We start from the raw sequence: 15,176 nt of genomic DNA on the forward strand, positions 1-15,176 counted from the left end.
CAGACTAGGAAGGAGTCTAGTTTGTGAAAGAAGCTTACTGGAACATCTCTGAGGGCGAGATATTACCTGTAATTAGTTTCTTAATGTATTAGGCTTAGACTTGCGTGTTTTTGCTTTATTTTGCTTGGTGACTTACTCTGTTCTGTCTGTTATTACTTGAAACCACTCAAATCCCACTTTTTATACTTAATAAAATCACTTTTGTTTATTAATGAACCAGCGTAAGTGATTAATACCTGGGGGACAAACAACTGTGCATATCTCTCTATCAGTGTTATATAGGGCGGACAGTTTGAGTTTACCCTGTATAAGTTTTATACAGAGTAAAACAGATTTATTTGGGGTTTGGATCCCTTTGGGAGCTGGGTGCTTGGGTGTTGGAGAGGTAACTGTAGCCGGCCACAGCCCCCATCCATGGTTGGCCCCCATCCAAGGCTTGGCCTTCCCCAGACAGAGGAGGGGCAGCCCATTTCCCCCGTCTACTCCCCTTTTTGATTTTTCAAATGCCATCTGTCTGTGTAGACTTCCTGTTATGCCAGCTACCTTGCTCTTGAAGTGCAGGCTGCACAGTTTCCTGTCTGAACCACGAACACCAGCGGAAGTCCTTGCTGATGTGAGGGGCTTGGTTAAAGCTATATTACCAATTGTATTCATGCTTATGAATATGTAATCAATATATAAGGAGTGAGTGAGATAGTATGAGTGTAAGAAAACAATTGCAATGCTTGAACCAAAATATTACCATGTAAGGATAATCAAGGTATATGTATATAACCCTACAGCAGTAACGGCCAGAGAGAGATGTAACCCACAACAGCAAAAACTCAGGACCGGAAGCAGCAGAGCCCTCCCATAGATCCAAAGGGACATTGGGGACTCTCGTCGCCTAGTGGTTCAATCTCTGAGAAGCTGTAACCTGGCCAGTCTCAGTCACCTAAGATCGAAAGCAACACCCATGTCTACAGGCTGCCAGTATGCATTGGATGTGTGTGTCTATATAATTGCGCAAATAAGGGAAGCAAGCAATAAATCAATCCTCAGTATTGCTTTAGTTCGACCTTTGTTTGTGGTTATTTCTTGTCCTGATTCCAGGGAACGGGCAACATTAACCTGCTGAGCAGTTTTCAGTTAAAGTCTGCAGCTTTGGGGGCATGGCCCAGACCCTGAGTCTGTGTTGCAGTAGGCTAGCATGTCTGGCTCAACAAGGCAGGGTTCTGGAGTCCCAAGCTGGAAGGGAAAAAGGGCTCAGAGGTAATTTCAGCATGTCAGGTGACAGTCCCAAGGGGATCTCTGTTACCGAACCTGTCACAATCTTTATCTTTAAAAGTAAAACATTAGGGAAAAGATAGGAAAGGAGTATGACAAGTGAAACAAATACAAGGATAAAGTCTTTGATGAGATAAATAATTAGCCATTTGGTAAAGCCACTCTCTCTCTGTCATTAGGATAGGAAGAGCTCTACACCTCATTATGGAATGAGACATTTCCCACATGTATCTCAGAATTTAAAAAACAAAACTGATATTTAAAGTAACCAATCACAGGTGCTGAAACTAATATCTGGTAACCCAGAAGCAATCACTATGAATTACTAGTAAAAATAACCCTAAAACCACCTGGTAACAAAGGCAAATTTACATTTAGGAGTTGGATAATATATATTGCAATACCATTCATTCATAACTTAATGGCGTTTATACACTTGTACATTGGGAGTCAGATGCATGAATTTCCACAAATCCAGATGAAAATATATCTATACATATTCTGAACAAAAAAGTAGCAGCAATTCTTTCAAAATTATTTGAAACATTGTATTTTGATTTTGTCTACTTTTCCTTTATGGAATGGTATTCCCCCGGGTTTTGAATTTTTGTATACATTGGTTATGTTCCACAGCAAATCCTAGTTAAGTAAATTCCGCTACTGTTTAGAATAATTATTTCATGTAAACATATTTGGTATTCTAGATTCCATAATAGAATATAATTATTGTATTCTGAAAGCCAAAATGAATATGACAGCTACAAATGCAGACACTAATCAGAATATTGACTATATTTCACTGAGTGCCAGTCTGAACTCTGGCATGCAGATATGATAAACTTCATTTATTAAAGAAAAAAAATCACACTGAAAATATTCAGAAGAAATATGAATTAATATTAATCAGAGGAAGAAACCTAATCTTTTCTTAATATTAACAAATATTGGTATATTTTAAGATCACTTGGTGAAAGGAGATGATGTAATGGTCTTAAATAGTAGGTAACACTAGATTAGAATCAGGGAAAGGATGGTCCTGAATCAAAAACATGTGAGGTCATCTCTCCAGGATTACGTAACCTCTCTATTCCTTAATTTTCCTCTCGGTAAATTATAGGTTAAATTAAATGCAGTCAATGCAACCTGAATGTGGTGAGGCTTTTTCTGGCCAGCAAGAAGAAAAGGAGTTGTGGCTCCTTTAAGGTTCCCCCATTGCCTTTGGGTTACAAGGGGAAGGCAAAGGGAGCAATTACATGAGCCACAGGCAACCAGAAGAGGTAGGCTCTGCTGGGACTTGCCAGGCGAATGGGGGAAAGGGAAGTTATTGATAACCTGGTCCCTCTAGCCATAACCCTTCAGTACATTATTCATCTGTTGACAACACAGTGAGCACGGTTATGGTTTATGACCTGGGGTCGTTGTTACCAAAATTTGATATTAAGCTGGATTTTTAACTGCTCCTTGTATATCTCTCAGGTTTAATCCTTTTGGGTGTCTATTTTGATGGTCCATTTTATAATGATGCTCAATCTTGTGCTCAGCATTTGAAAAGTTCAGCACAATGCTGCACTGGAGAGTGGCATGGGAATGTGGTACATGGCAGATGGTACGCTACTTGAATGTCTTCTTGTCAGCAGGACAGGAAAAAGTCTGAGGAGCATGCTGGCCGCATTCAGGCTGTGACTGGCAAGCTGGGAATAACACTAGCAGACAAAAAGACAGAGGGACCCTCAACTAAGATGACCTACACAGGAATTGAGTAAGATACACAGGTTGGCATACCTAGATTCCCCACAAATAAACTGATGGCACTTTGGAGATGGATCAAAGGGCTAGGTCAGCTAATAAGGTTGCACTCCGTGACCTGCGGGTTATCATCAGACATTTTAATTTTAAATGCTGAGTTGTGGCCGCAGAATAGGCATTTTGTGCTCAACTGTCAGCTGCCACTTTGGGAATATTAATGCCTAATCATTTTATACAAGAGTAAATAAAGAGATAAGGGAGTAATTATGTGGATGGAAACAGTTCTTGAATCACTTTAATGGGATTTAATTTGGAGAGAGGAATGGATGCTAGAGGCAGACTTAAAAATTCTTTCAGATGCATTGGCTGGAGAAGAGGGACATAGGATTGAGAGGGTTGCTGCTTTATTTATTTATTTATTTTAAACCAGGAGAAGTGGTGCTCAGAAATGGCCCACTGAGTGAAGGGATAAGGGATAAGAAGAACACAACATTTCTGGAATTCTCTCCCATTGAGTTGCAGTGACGCTTTGGGAAATGAAATTTGCAAACAAAAGCGTGAGTTTCAGGAGTAACAACCTGGCAGTGGTACATAATAGCCAGTCCTGCAGGTAGTCCAGGGTTATGAAGTTGGTGAGGCCATTTCTCCCATGGTGTTTAACTTATATGTTTTTCTGCTAAACATGTGCCCAGTATTAATTACTCAGCTATGCCAGTATCATCTCAATTACAGGTGGACTGATTCCAAGACCTGGCACAGGCAGCCAACAAGGAGGCTGAACAGATGCCCGTGGCTCTCTGGAGTATGACTGCTCTTGGAGTAGTGTAGAGATCAGTAACACCGCAAACATTTAGGGCTTATGGTTTGGTTTTTAATACATTTATGCAATTTCAGATGAAGGAGGGTCTGCCTATCAACTGACCTGTTCCCAAAGACAAGGTACTTCATAGATGGTGTCACTGGCGCACCAAGGAGGCTAGTATCGTCCACCATCTCCGGACACTTATCAGGCTTATGATAACACTTATGTTGTTAGAAGGATGAAAGGTTACCCAGAACCTTGTGGCAGGATCTTAGTAAGGAGATTCCTAGTAAGGAGATCTCAAGACAAAGACCGTACTGAAGATCCTCAACATTCTATCACTATTCAATTGCTTGGGGATTTAGTGGAAGTTATTCAATAAATATGCAAAAGTGGGCAGCAGGTAGCCTGTTAAAGGTTGTATTCCTCATAACATTTTCTGGAGCATATAGGGTCAGTGAAATGGTGACTGGATTAGCAAGAGATACTTTCAAGCATAGCTTTGGATTTCAGGAGCTTATGGGAGGGTGAGCAATTGGTCATCTTGACTTTGAGGATGTTAAAAACAGATCAGGGAGGGGCTAAGTGAGTCCTCAGTGCTACAAGAAGGGGGCAACCCAGGGATCGGGGGCTCTAAGGACTTATACAGCTATGATGCTGGTTGGGGATGGACCCCTATTTTTTCATTGAGGCACCTCACAAAATATCCGTTTGTGAAAGTTTTGTAAAGGGTCTTACCATTGCAGGGTTCCCTGCATATGAATTCAGTTCCCACGTGCTCAAGATCAGGGCAGCAATAATGGCAGCCGAGCTCAGACTAGGGCTTAGTGGATACAGGCAATAAGATGCTAGTATTCCAATGTATACAGGACATATATGAGGCCCAGACAGACACTAAGACTCTAGCACTATGAATATTTTTACTAGCTACCTAATTTCAGGAGCAAGAGAACAAGTCAAGTAAGCTAGAGTGTGTGTCTGCAGATGCAGTATTGTGAACTGGGTGCACAGGCAGTTGGACAGTTCATCAGGACATTTGCAGCTGGACTTCAGTGGTGAGGCAATCCTGAGTTGGCCTAAGAGGAGAACAGGCATGTTTTAGGGCTAGCTGATGTCCCTCATACAGTCTTTGGCAGCAAGGGGACAGCCACTAGATATTATTATTTTTCAACTCAGTGAAAATGATTTGGAAATTTGTAAGGCAGTTGACCTGATGTTCAGGACTAAGACGGATTTGGGGAAGATCCAGGACCTTTTCTGGCCTTAGTTATAATTTGGCCAATATGTTATAGCAGAAGGTATGGCGAGGAGTCACCAAGCCTCCGCAGGTTGTCGTGGCCAGAAGGTGCGTAAGTCAGGAGATGTCTAAACCTGTACATGGACGGGGAGGGTCCGTAACTACCCATTAATAAGGCTGTGAGTCTATCATGGAGGTCATGGAAGTCACAGATTCCATGACTTTCCAGGACCTCCAGGACTTTTGCAGCCAGCAAGTGCGACTGACTCTAGGGCCGCTGAAGCAGCTACAATGCCCCCCCCCCCCCCGAACAACAGCGACAGTCCCAGCCCACCCACACACACCCCGCCCCGAGCATCAGCAGGCACCCTGGAGCTCCCCCCAGCACCTGCAGGTATCCCAGAGCCCCCCATCCAGAGCAGCAGCTTTGCTCCCAGAGTCCCACAGAACACCCAAGATTTGGTCAGGGGTATATAGTACAAGTCCAGGACAGGTCCCGGGGCCATGAATTTTTGTTTATTGCCTGTGACGTGTCCATGACTTTTACTAAAATTACCCATGACTAAATCTTAGCCTTACTCATCAGGAAATATTGTATTGGGTATCCAAGTTATTTAGGGATAATGGTGTACACCTGTCTGACCAAGGCGTGGATATATTTTTTGCCAGTATTAGGGAGGAAATTGTTAGCTATTGGGAAATTGTTAGCTGGTCATAGAGTGAGGCAACCAAGCTGATACCTTCTTTGGCAGGTTCCCAGTGCAGGTTCTCATTCCATAGGGAAACCAGTTCCCTGATAAACCTCAGTCAGAAGTGGACTTACAGGAAGGCATTCCCTAAAGAAGCTGGGGAAAGGGAGTTGGAGCTCCTAATATATAGTATAGTACCCAACCCCCCTTAACCGTCATACAAGAGGAGGGTGGGAGGGTTCCAAAAACAAGCAGAAACCAGGTTGGGAATGGGGAGAGATGACAGCAGCCCTCCCATACCGATGGGAATGATAAAGGAAAGAATGATGGCCTGCACTATACAAGTTATCGTTGGGTATTTCTCAGACAAGTTAATAAAATTTCAGCCTATTCAAACCACACCCCTTGCATCTTCTCTTTCTTCCTGCATAGCCAGGAAAATACCTACATTTCAGTTAAGACACTGAAGTCCTATTTGTCCCACTTAAGTAATTTCTCTCTCCTAATGCTGTTTATACCCTTCAGATGCTACTACATGATTTCAAGTATCCAACATGGTCATGTATCCAAACTAGACATAATTTATTCTTATTATCTTTTCAAGTAAATTAGTCCCTCCAGTCCCTTTATTATTTTTGTGGCTTTTCTGTGAATTCCTCCCAGTTCAGTAACATTTTCAAGTACTGAGGTGAGCTGAACTTAACAGAATATTCTAGAGATGGTCTGACCAGTACAGAGAATCTATAATTAACCACTATCATGACAAAAGGCTTATACAATTGCATCACAAAATAGTATTTGTATTTTTTGCAGCCATATTACATTACAAATTCTTATCTCATATGCTCTCCAATGTCACCTGCCACCCACAGGTCTCTCTGGTCACTAGTGTTTACCAGTTTTGTACCTCACATTTAAGGTAGGATCCTATCCCAGAGCACTACCCTGCATAGCATGGCATGGCCTTGATAGAACTTGCACTCAGTTCCCTCCTGGTTTTCCCAATAGCTTATCCGCAGCCTGGAGTTCTTGAAGTAACACCCCCCTTTCCAGAGCTTAATTCAGTAAGTATACAATACTTTGGTCATTCATGGCCATACTTGTACACCCCCTTGTGGCTTCTAACTTAAGCTTATAGGGAACTCAGTTCCTTCCCATAGGTTAAGGGATTCCACATTCCTCCTCCTCGGCTGTGAAGTAGGCAGGTAGGCTTCTCCCTGCAATGCTCCTCTCCCTGCCTGTCCTCTCTCTTCTCCCTTGGCTCTCTACCCCAGAAGGCCTGATTTTAGCCATATAAACAAAGTCTCATGACAAGCAGGTTATTTTCTCCACCTGGAGAGGTAACCTACGTGTCACAAGTTGGGCTGCACCCCTCACAGGCCCAGTCACCCTGTGACATCCTTATTCCTGGTTATTTTTACTAGCTGCATTAGATTGCATTTTCCTATTTGAATGTCATTGTTATTTTCCAGCTATATTGCCAATCTTGCATTTTTCTCTGTCCTTCCTGCTGTTTTGCATCATCTCCCAATTTAATATCATCTGTGAATTTAATTAATATGTTTATCCCCTCTTTCACATCATTAATGAAGATATTAAATGAGACCAGTCCCAAAACCAATTTCTGCAGCCTGGCATCTCTCTCATGTTGCTACACTGATTAAAAAGGAAATAAGGAAACAAAGGATAATTATAAAGAGTGATTTACATTATATATTACATAATACAGATATCCATATACATACTATATGTATGCATATACATACACATGTAAAATATATGCTGGTGCACACAGGCAGGTGTTTAAAGTCTTATTTGCATCCACAATTTTATGTCTGCAGTTAACTGAGGGCACAGAACTTCAGTCAGATTAGATGTATAGATTCAACAGAAAAACTTTCCGATTGCCTACAAGACATTTGACACTTACAGTATTTTTTCTGGAGAAGATTTTTCACTCAACATGTTTATGGCATACAGTTGAACAGGGAAAGTCCACTTTTTACCTTTCAAAGACTTTTTTTCTTATGACCACAAAAATCTTTTTTCGTTCTACTCAGGTCTAGTTACTATATTATACATGCAAGCATAATACTGTTGATGCCAACAGTTTTGGTGATAATTAAGTACTGCAGCTACTGTACTTACATTGGTGAGGTGAATGACTCCTTTAGATGTAACAGAGCAGCCCATAAACCCAACATACTGCAGCTCAGGACAGTGTTCAGCAAATGCTTTTACCGAGTGATCGGTCACCTATACAAAGAGATAGAAAGCAGTTGAAGGTGACACTCTTATCTACTCAATACAATGAAATCTAGCAAGCATCTCAGCAACAGTGGTGAATTGTTGGTTCAATAGTTCTCTGTCTTCACAGTATGAGCGAGAAAGTATAGTGTGCCTACAGGTCTGCAGATATATATGTATGGGATAAAAAAGAATCATCTCCCACAAGAAAGAGAGAGACAGTAACTACTAGACGATGGACAGTGAATTTCAAATTTTACTATTGAATTTATCTGCAGGGGAAAAACAATTCATTCCATCTGTTTTTCACATAACTTTGCACAACATCAAAACATCAACAAATGAAAATTATTACCAGCTCCTGCAGATTCACACAGTCCCCATTACTGGCTGTGCACAAACTACTTGAACTATGTTATATTTCAAGAAGTTTTTTATTTCATCTTTCAAACAACTTCCACTAAATCTAAGCCATCTAGAATCAATAAGGTTTTTTCATTTTAAAATACAATCCTAATTTCTTGTCAATGAGTAAATCTTTAACTAACAGAAGTGAATGCACAGTATTGTACATAGGCTAGCAGTTGTAAATAATGCTTCCCATACCAGAGATTAATATTCCAATATAATCTCTGCTCCTTCCCCTCCCTCCCATTATAAGCCAGGTGTACAGGCTGCGTGGTTTGTTATTCTGGAATATTACTTTTTTTATGTCTATATTTATCTATCTATAGCTTTATAATTAAGTCTATATCTGCAACAAAACTTAGTAAAATGTAACATGAAAAATGTGCTGCACTAAATTTGATGCTTAAATAATATTAGACTTTCTGCACAAAAATGTTCTCTCATTGGAAGGACAATAGTCTGAACTCCTTTCCTTAAACTGTTAGTCTTCTTAAATTTTCAATTCCTTTATATTTTTCCATATTACTGTATTTCTCCCAATGGTTTATTAAGGCATGGCTTAAATCAACCAAACCCAATTTTCTCCATCACAGTTTGGAATTCAATTTTACTATCCAGACAAGAGAAAATTAAATATTTTTACTAGATTTTCTATTCTTCACTACAAATACCTATTTCACACTGGCTTTACTTGTTAAGAATCTCACCTTATATCTTTCTTATCTACTTTAAGCAGACATTGAAAACTCACCATCCTTAAGTACAGTACATTAAAAGCATAATATAAAAACATTTAAAAGAAATGAAGCCACTGGCATCAACATTCATCTAATGCAATATTAATCTCATCTTCAAATGTAATATGTGCCTGAAGCATATTTAAGCTAAGGGTTATATTAATAAATGCAAAATGGGCATTGTTGCCACTTGTGGGGATTATTTTAGTTTGCGTTGTTTTGTTTTGTATTTTCTCTGAAAGATTTGTTTAAAGCAGAGAATATACAATGTACCATAAACAAATCAAATCTATACTTTTATTGTCTTGAAACCCCTTCATCATTTTTTCCCTTCTCATTTTCAACTTTCCTGAGGTTGAATCAAAAGGATGTTCATCATATATAAAGTTATATGCGCAGTTAAAGATAGAAAAGGGCACAAAAACCTGCTGCCCTAAAGTCAAAGATAGCTTTGCCATTGATCTCAATGGGACTATCACTTCAGCGACGTATATATGCTGAAAAAGTTACAGTACTACAAAAGTTACCTGATTCTAAGTGCAGTAAATCATACATTTAGGCTAGGTCTACACTACCCGCCTGAATCGGCGGGTAGAAATCGACCTCTCGGGGATCGATTTATCGCGTCCCGTTGGGACGCGACAATCGATCCCCTAATCAACGCTCTTACTCCACCAGCGGAGGTGGGAGTAAGCGCCGTCGACAGGAAGCCGCGGAGGTCGATTTTGCCGCGGTCCTCACAGCAGGGTAAGTCGGCTGCGATATGTCGAATTCAGCTACGCTATTCACATAGCTGAATTTGCGTATCTTAAATCGACTCCCCCCTGTAGTGTAGATGTAGCCTAAGATACATCTTGTTTCCTGTCCCTTGAAAGTATGAGGACAGGGCTGGCTCCAGGCACCAGCGCAGCAAGCAGGTGCTTGGGCGGCCAACGGAGAGGGAAGGACCTGCCGCCGAATTACCGCTGAAGAATGACGCGGCAGCAGATTTTTTTTTTTTTGGCCACTTGGGGCAGCCAAAACGATGGAGCCAGCCCTGTATGAGGATACTTTGTTTTACATTATAATATTTATCTGCAATAGTAGGAAGAATGATTACTGTATACAGTATTACGACTTTATATACAGGGGGAGGGATAGCTCAGTGGTTTGAGCATTGGCCTGCTAAACCCAGGGTTGTGAGTTCAATCCTTGAGGGGGCCACTTAGGGATCTGGGGCAAAAATCAAAAAGTGGTCCTGCTAGTGAAGGCAGGGGGCTGGACTCGATGACCTTTCAAGGTCCCTTCCAGTTCTAGGAGATGGGATATCTCCATTTACAGTACATGTTCTAATTCTGATACAATAAATTATTTTTCAAATATATTCTATTATGTTCAAGTTTTTCTCTTGAAACACTGAGCATTATGACACTATTTCTAGTCTGTAACATTACTTTAAAGAGAGCTCAAACCCCCACGCCCCTTTTTCTTTTCACCTTCTTTTGATTGATCTTCTTTTCAGTACTATTTTGTTACCTCCCATTCACAGGATGTTTTTGCTCCTCATTAACACATGAGCAACATTTCATCATTCAAAACCGTGCATTCCAAACAGTGCTGAACAACAAACAAATCAACTAAAATATATTCAAGGTTATGAGAATTAAAATAATATATTTAAAATTTATTTTTATAATCACTATAATATGAAAAAAGTTAAAATGAATGTTATCAAGAGCATTTTTTCTTCTCTAATAGTCACTTAGAATATTTTTTGAAGGTTAACTTCTGATATGTGAACATGAATGTTCACTTAGGTACATTTTCCTTTTCATGCATAGTATGCATATAATGCTCTTAATACAACTAAATGTTGTGCCCACACACATGTACTCTTTGCTGATAAGCACCTTAGAAAAGAATGCTGCTGGGTCCCCACAGAAAGATGGGACTGATTTTAGGCTTCTTGGATCATGAGACAAATTTAAATTCATGACATTTCTATGTGTAGAAAAGCTGTTATTGACCTTAGACAATGATAATTCTGGAGGGAAATTCCACATTTTGGAGTAGACAGAAAAGTAGAACAATGTGGGAAATACAATAGCATTTTTGTAAGCTTTTAAGGAGCTTGAAAAGTTAAAATAAATTCTGGAGGAGATGGATCAAGACATGCAGGAATGAGTCCAAGACAGACAGTGATGGTGTGAAAAAGCAGCCCCACTTCAGAAGCCCTCCGATGGGGTCTGTGGCATGAGCAGTAAGCCTGCCTCAGTTTCCCCTTTCTTGACAGCAATCCCAGTAACTCCACACCATAGCTTTCCACATAGAAAACAGACTTTCATGTGTTTAATTTATTACCAAAAAATCCCACAACCATAGTCCAAAATTCTCCAGTCCAACAGTCCACCAACACCCCACCTCACCATGCTCCAGTGTCCCTCACCGTGCCTGACCCAGGCCCCTCCAGCTCGGGTGCTACTGTGCCTTGTTTCCTTTCCTGGCATAGTTCCAATTCTTGCCTGATGAGATCAGTGGGCTCATTCCTCCATTATTCATTCCCCTGCCTTCAGCCCTTTCTGGCCCTCCTGCTTCAACTCTCTGGCTTAGAGAGCCAGCAGGCATCTCCTGCTGATGCTCTCAGCCTTCATCCCTCACCAGCCCTCTCTGCCTGTGGTTCTCTGGCCTGGAGAAGGTTTGTAGCTGATCCTTAGCTGCCTTCTGCTTTCACCAGCCTGATGTGGCCCCAGTGCCCAACTAGGGAATTCTCTCTGCTCCCTTCTTCAGGAGCAACCCCTCTCTGAAGCTCTTAGCCCAGTTCTACTCTTCTTCTGAGCTCTCTCTATTCTCAGGACTCTCCCATCTCACTCTGGATTTTGAACACACTCCCCATCTCTGGATGCTGGGATATGAACTCTCCCTTCTCTGGGTTCTGGACTTTCATTTATAATTCCCAGGGACAGCCCTACCCATACTCATTATACCAAACTATAGCACATCTGGACTGGAACTGGAGATCTGGGTCCAATTTCATTTGAGGGGCCATCTACACTGTTACAGATGGATTTTAGTGGCAGTCTGCAACTTTATTAATTTGAGAACTTTGCACACATTCCTTCCAGACCAGGGCAGCAACAAAAGCAGCACTGGAGGGCTCCCCAAGGATCCAGTCACTGGGACTATGTTATGGGACCTACGTTCACTCTACTGATGGGTTACTGGGGTAGACAAAGAGCATAAGAGTGCGACTGAAAGCCTGGGGACATTTAAAATGGGGGGGGGGAGAAGGGGAGAGGAGAATGATAGCCAATTGACTGCTCTACTCCCCCCTCTACCCAGCCAATGGAAGGCAAAGAAATCATCTCTCTTCCCTCTCTCTCCCTCCCCCGACACACCCAATGCTCATTCCTCCATGCACTGATATTGGAGGAGAGGCTAGCTCTGGCGCTCCCTCCTCCACCTCATCTTGGAGTATGAGCATCATTCCTTTTAGTCTGACCTAACATTCCCTCCTCCCTGCTGATATGGAGTGGGAGTGCATTAGTGGGCAAATAGCGGGTTAGATGGTCAAATATCATAGATTTATGATAAGGCTCCGCAGTTTCTCACATTAATATTACCTCCACATACATGTAAAATATTTGACTTGTTTGCAAATAATAAAATTACTAAACTTTATAATGCTTTCCTGCTAATACATGAATGTACACAACAAAACATTTTACATACCAAATAATCTTTGCACAAAAGATATTTTCCTGGTAAAACAGGTTATTAATTGAGTGAACCTTTTCAATATCCTATATAATTTCACTCAATCAAATATTGTCTCTCACTCCTTTTCTACAGTATGCAAGTCATGTGTTTTCCGGTCTCAGAAATTATTTACATTATGCATTAATTGATTAAATTTTAGATAGGGTATTGCTAACAGTGCTCTTAAATACTGACTTACAAAAAACAGTACTGCACTGAAACAGTTTAACAACTTTGGACTCAGTTCAATAATAGATAGCCTCCTTCGCTGCCAGTCAGCAGAAATTCCACTGTGGAGGCTAATTTGAATTTGCAAGGGAAAATTATAAAATTTCTTTCGTCAGCACTGTAATCTCCTAGTTAACATTCCTCACCATACTTGTACCAGGAGTTCCTGAATTTTTTCAGCCCAAATGCTATACACGGCAAACGGATATTTTAATGTTGCAGTGTCCAGTGAGTATGCAACAGATGTCACCAGACATTCTAAACATGAGAAATTCTAACACATGGTTGCTCTCTTCCTTGGCTGTGATAAAAAAATGGAAATCAGCTGGGACATGATTAAAGGGACAATGGCTCAATTTTTTTAAACAATTAACAAGACCATTAAGGGCTTGGAAAAATGGATATAGTCCTTCAGTGTCTGGACAGATATTTAGTGTTAGATGTATTTAGGGTGGCTGTTTTGATTTGATATTTTGGGAGGGGGAAGAGATGGATTGGGAGGGTTCTTTTTCAGATAAACAAAAAATACCCTTGTGGCCAAATACTTTAGCATTGCATCCAGCCAGAATTGTTGATAACAGTATCCCATTCACCAAGCCTAACTTGGACATTACTTCTCCTTGCAAAGAGTCATGCCTACAGAAAATACGTTTTCATCTGGAGTGAAGTGTTTCAAAAATTTCGAGGGTTATTCAAGTGGAGGTATATGCATCTTAAAAAAAAAAAACACACTACCTTTACCACAAGATCATGCTTCTTGCCTCATTCGCTACACACCTTCCAAGTTCTGCAAAAAATGAACCAAAGGTCCACTACACATCCCTGATTCACCCTGAGGTCCATCCTGTGCACTGAATGAGGCAGGGGTTTTGTGGAAAAAATAGTATGTGATCATGTAATTAAAAACTGTATCAAAATATGTGATCATGTAATTAAATACTGTATCAAAAAGGTCAAATTAAGATTGCTCAGACAAGCTTAATGCTAGCATTTTCTAAACTTTGAGTGCTTAACTTTGTACCCTTAATGTTCTTTCATAGTATTTTGTGGATATAGACAGAAATAGATATATAAGAACTCACAACATACATATATAACAAGTGTAAGATTTCAGTGAGAATGAGAGAGAGAATTATAATATTCTATAGAAGGAGCTGGTAATATATTCGGGCTGCACTTTACATTGTAAAAACCTTTTACAGTCTTTTATTCAAGAAGCTTCCCCATCTCCACTGCTACAAGACCTTTGATATTTAGAAAAGAGAACGCCCTCAGATACAGAAATTCCCTTTCTTTGTCCCATGAAATTCCAAGTGTCAAAATCGCCATTTACTTTCTTTCACAAATGAGCCTAAGGAAAACACTGGCAAAATAATAACAGAACATGAAAATTCTAGGTCAAATCCATGCTGCTGCCAAAGCAGCAGCAGCTGTACTGGGAAAAACTGGGAAATCCCCATCCTTAATCCTTATACCACACTAAATCATACCTGCCTATCTTTGGTGTTTAAAACTTTCATATAGGTAAGAAGAGATCAGAGAGAAAGAGGAAAACTGGTCATCTGGACCAAGTTGGGTTCTCCAACTTTCTGATTTCCCCCCAAAGGCACCCTCTATACCCAGCTAACATAGTTAGTTCTATAGCTCAAGTAATAACAGTCTGCATTGTAACGGTGAAAGTTTAGGGCTCCAATCCTGATGATGATGCAATATATGAAGGCTGTTTACAGTTGCAGATAATGGAATTTGCTTTCATTTCCTTTAAAAAAGCAACTAAGAAATTACAGAAAGTTTGTGTTAAAAACTTTATTTAGGTTGCAAAATCAAGCTTGAAAGTTAGGAAATGTCAGATTTAGTGACTGTACAATCTTAATTCTGTGCCTTTGTATGTGTGCATTATGATAATCATTACTTACATGTCAAGTATCAAAGGGGTAGCCGTGTTAGTCTGGATCTGTAAAAAGCAACAGAGAGTCCTGTGGCACCTTTAAGACTAACAGATGTATTGGAGCATAAACTTTCGTGGGTGAATGCCCATGCATGCATCTGACGAAGTGGGCATTCACCCACGAAAGCTTATG

At 40.5% G+C, this 15,176-nt stretch overlaps 1 protein-coding gene across 1 annotated transcript in view; it reads right to left on the reverse strand.

Annotated features, from left to right (window-relative positions):
* Positions 1 to 15,176, reverse strand: part of FBXL17 (F-box and leucine rich repeat protein 17) — a 464,573-nt gene that overhangs the window by 315,648 nt on the left and 133,749 nt on the right. The window contains exon 5 of the mRNA XM_034773285.1: positions 7,889 to 7,996. Within this exon, the coding sequence (XP_034629176.1) occupies positions 7,889 to 7,996 (108 nt within the window). The remainder of the gene's footprint in view (positions 1 to 7,888; positions 7,997 to 15,176) is intronic.

Source organism: Trachemys scripta, chromosome 6 (genome assembly GCF_013100865.1).
Source record: "Trachemys scripta elegans isolate TJP31775 chromosome 6, CAS_Tse_1.0, whole genome shotgun sequence".
Taxonomy (NCBI): Eukaryota; Metazoa; Chordata; order Testudines; family Emydidae; genus Trachemys; species Trachemys scripta.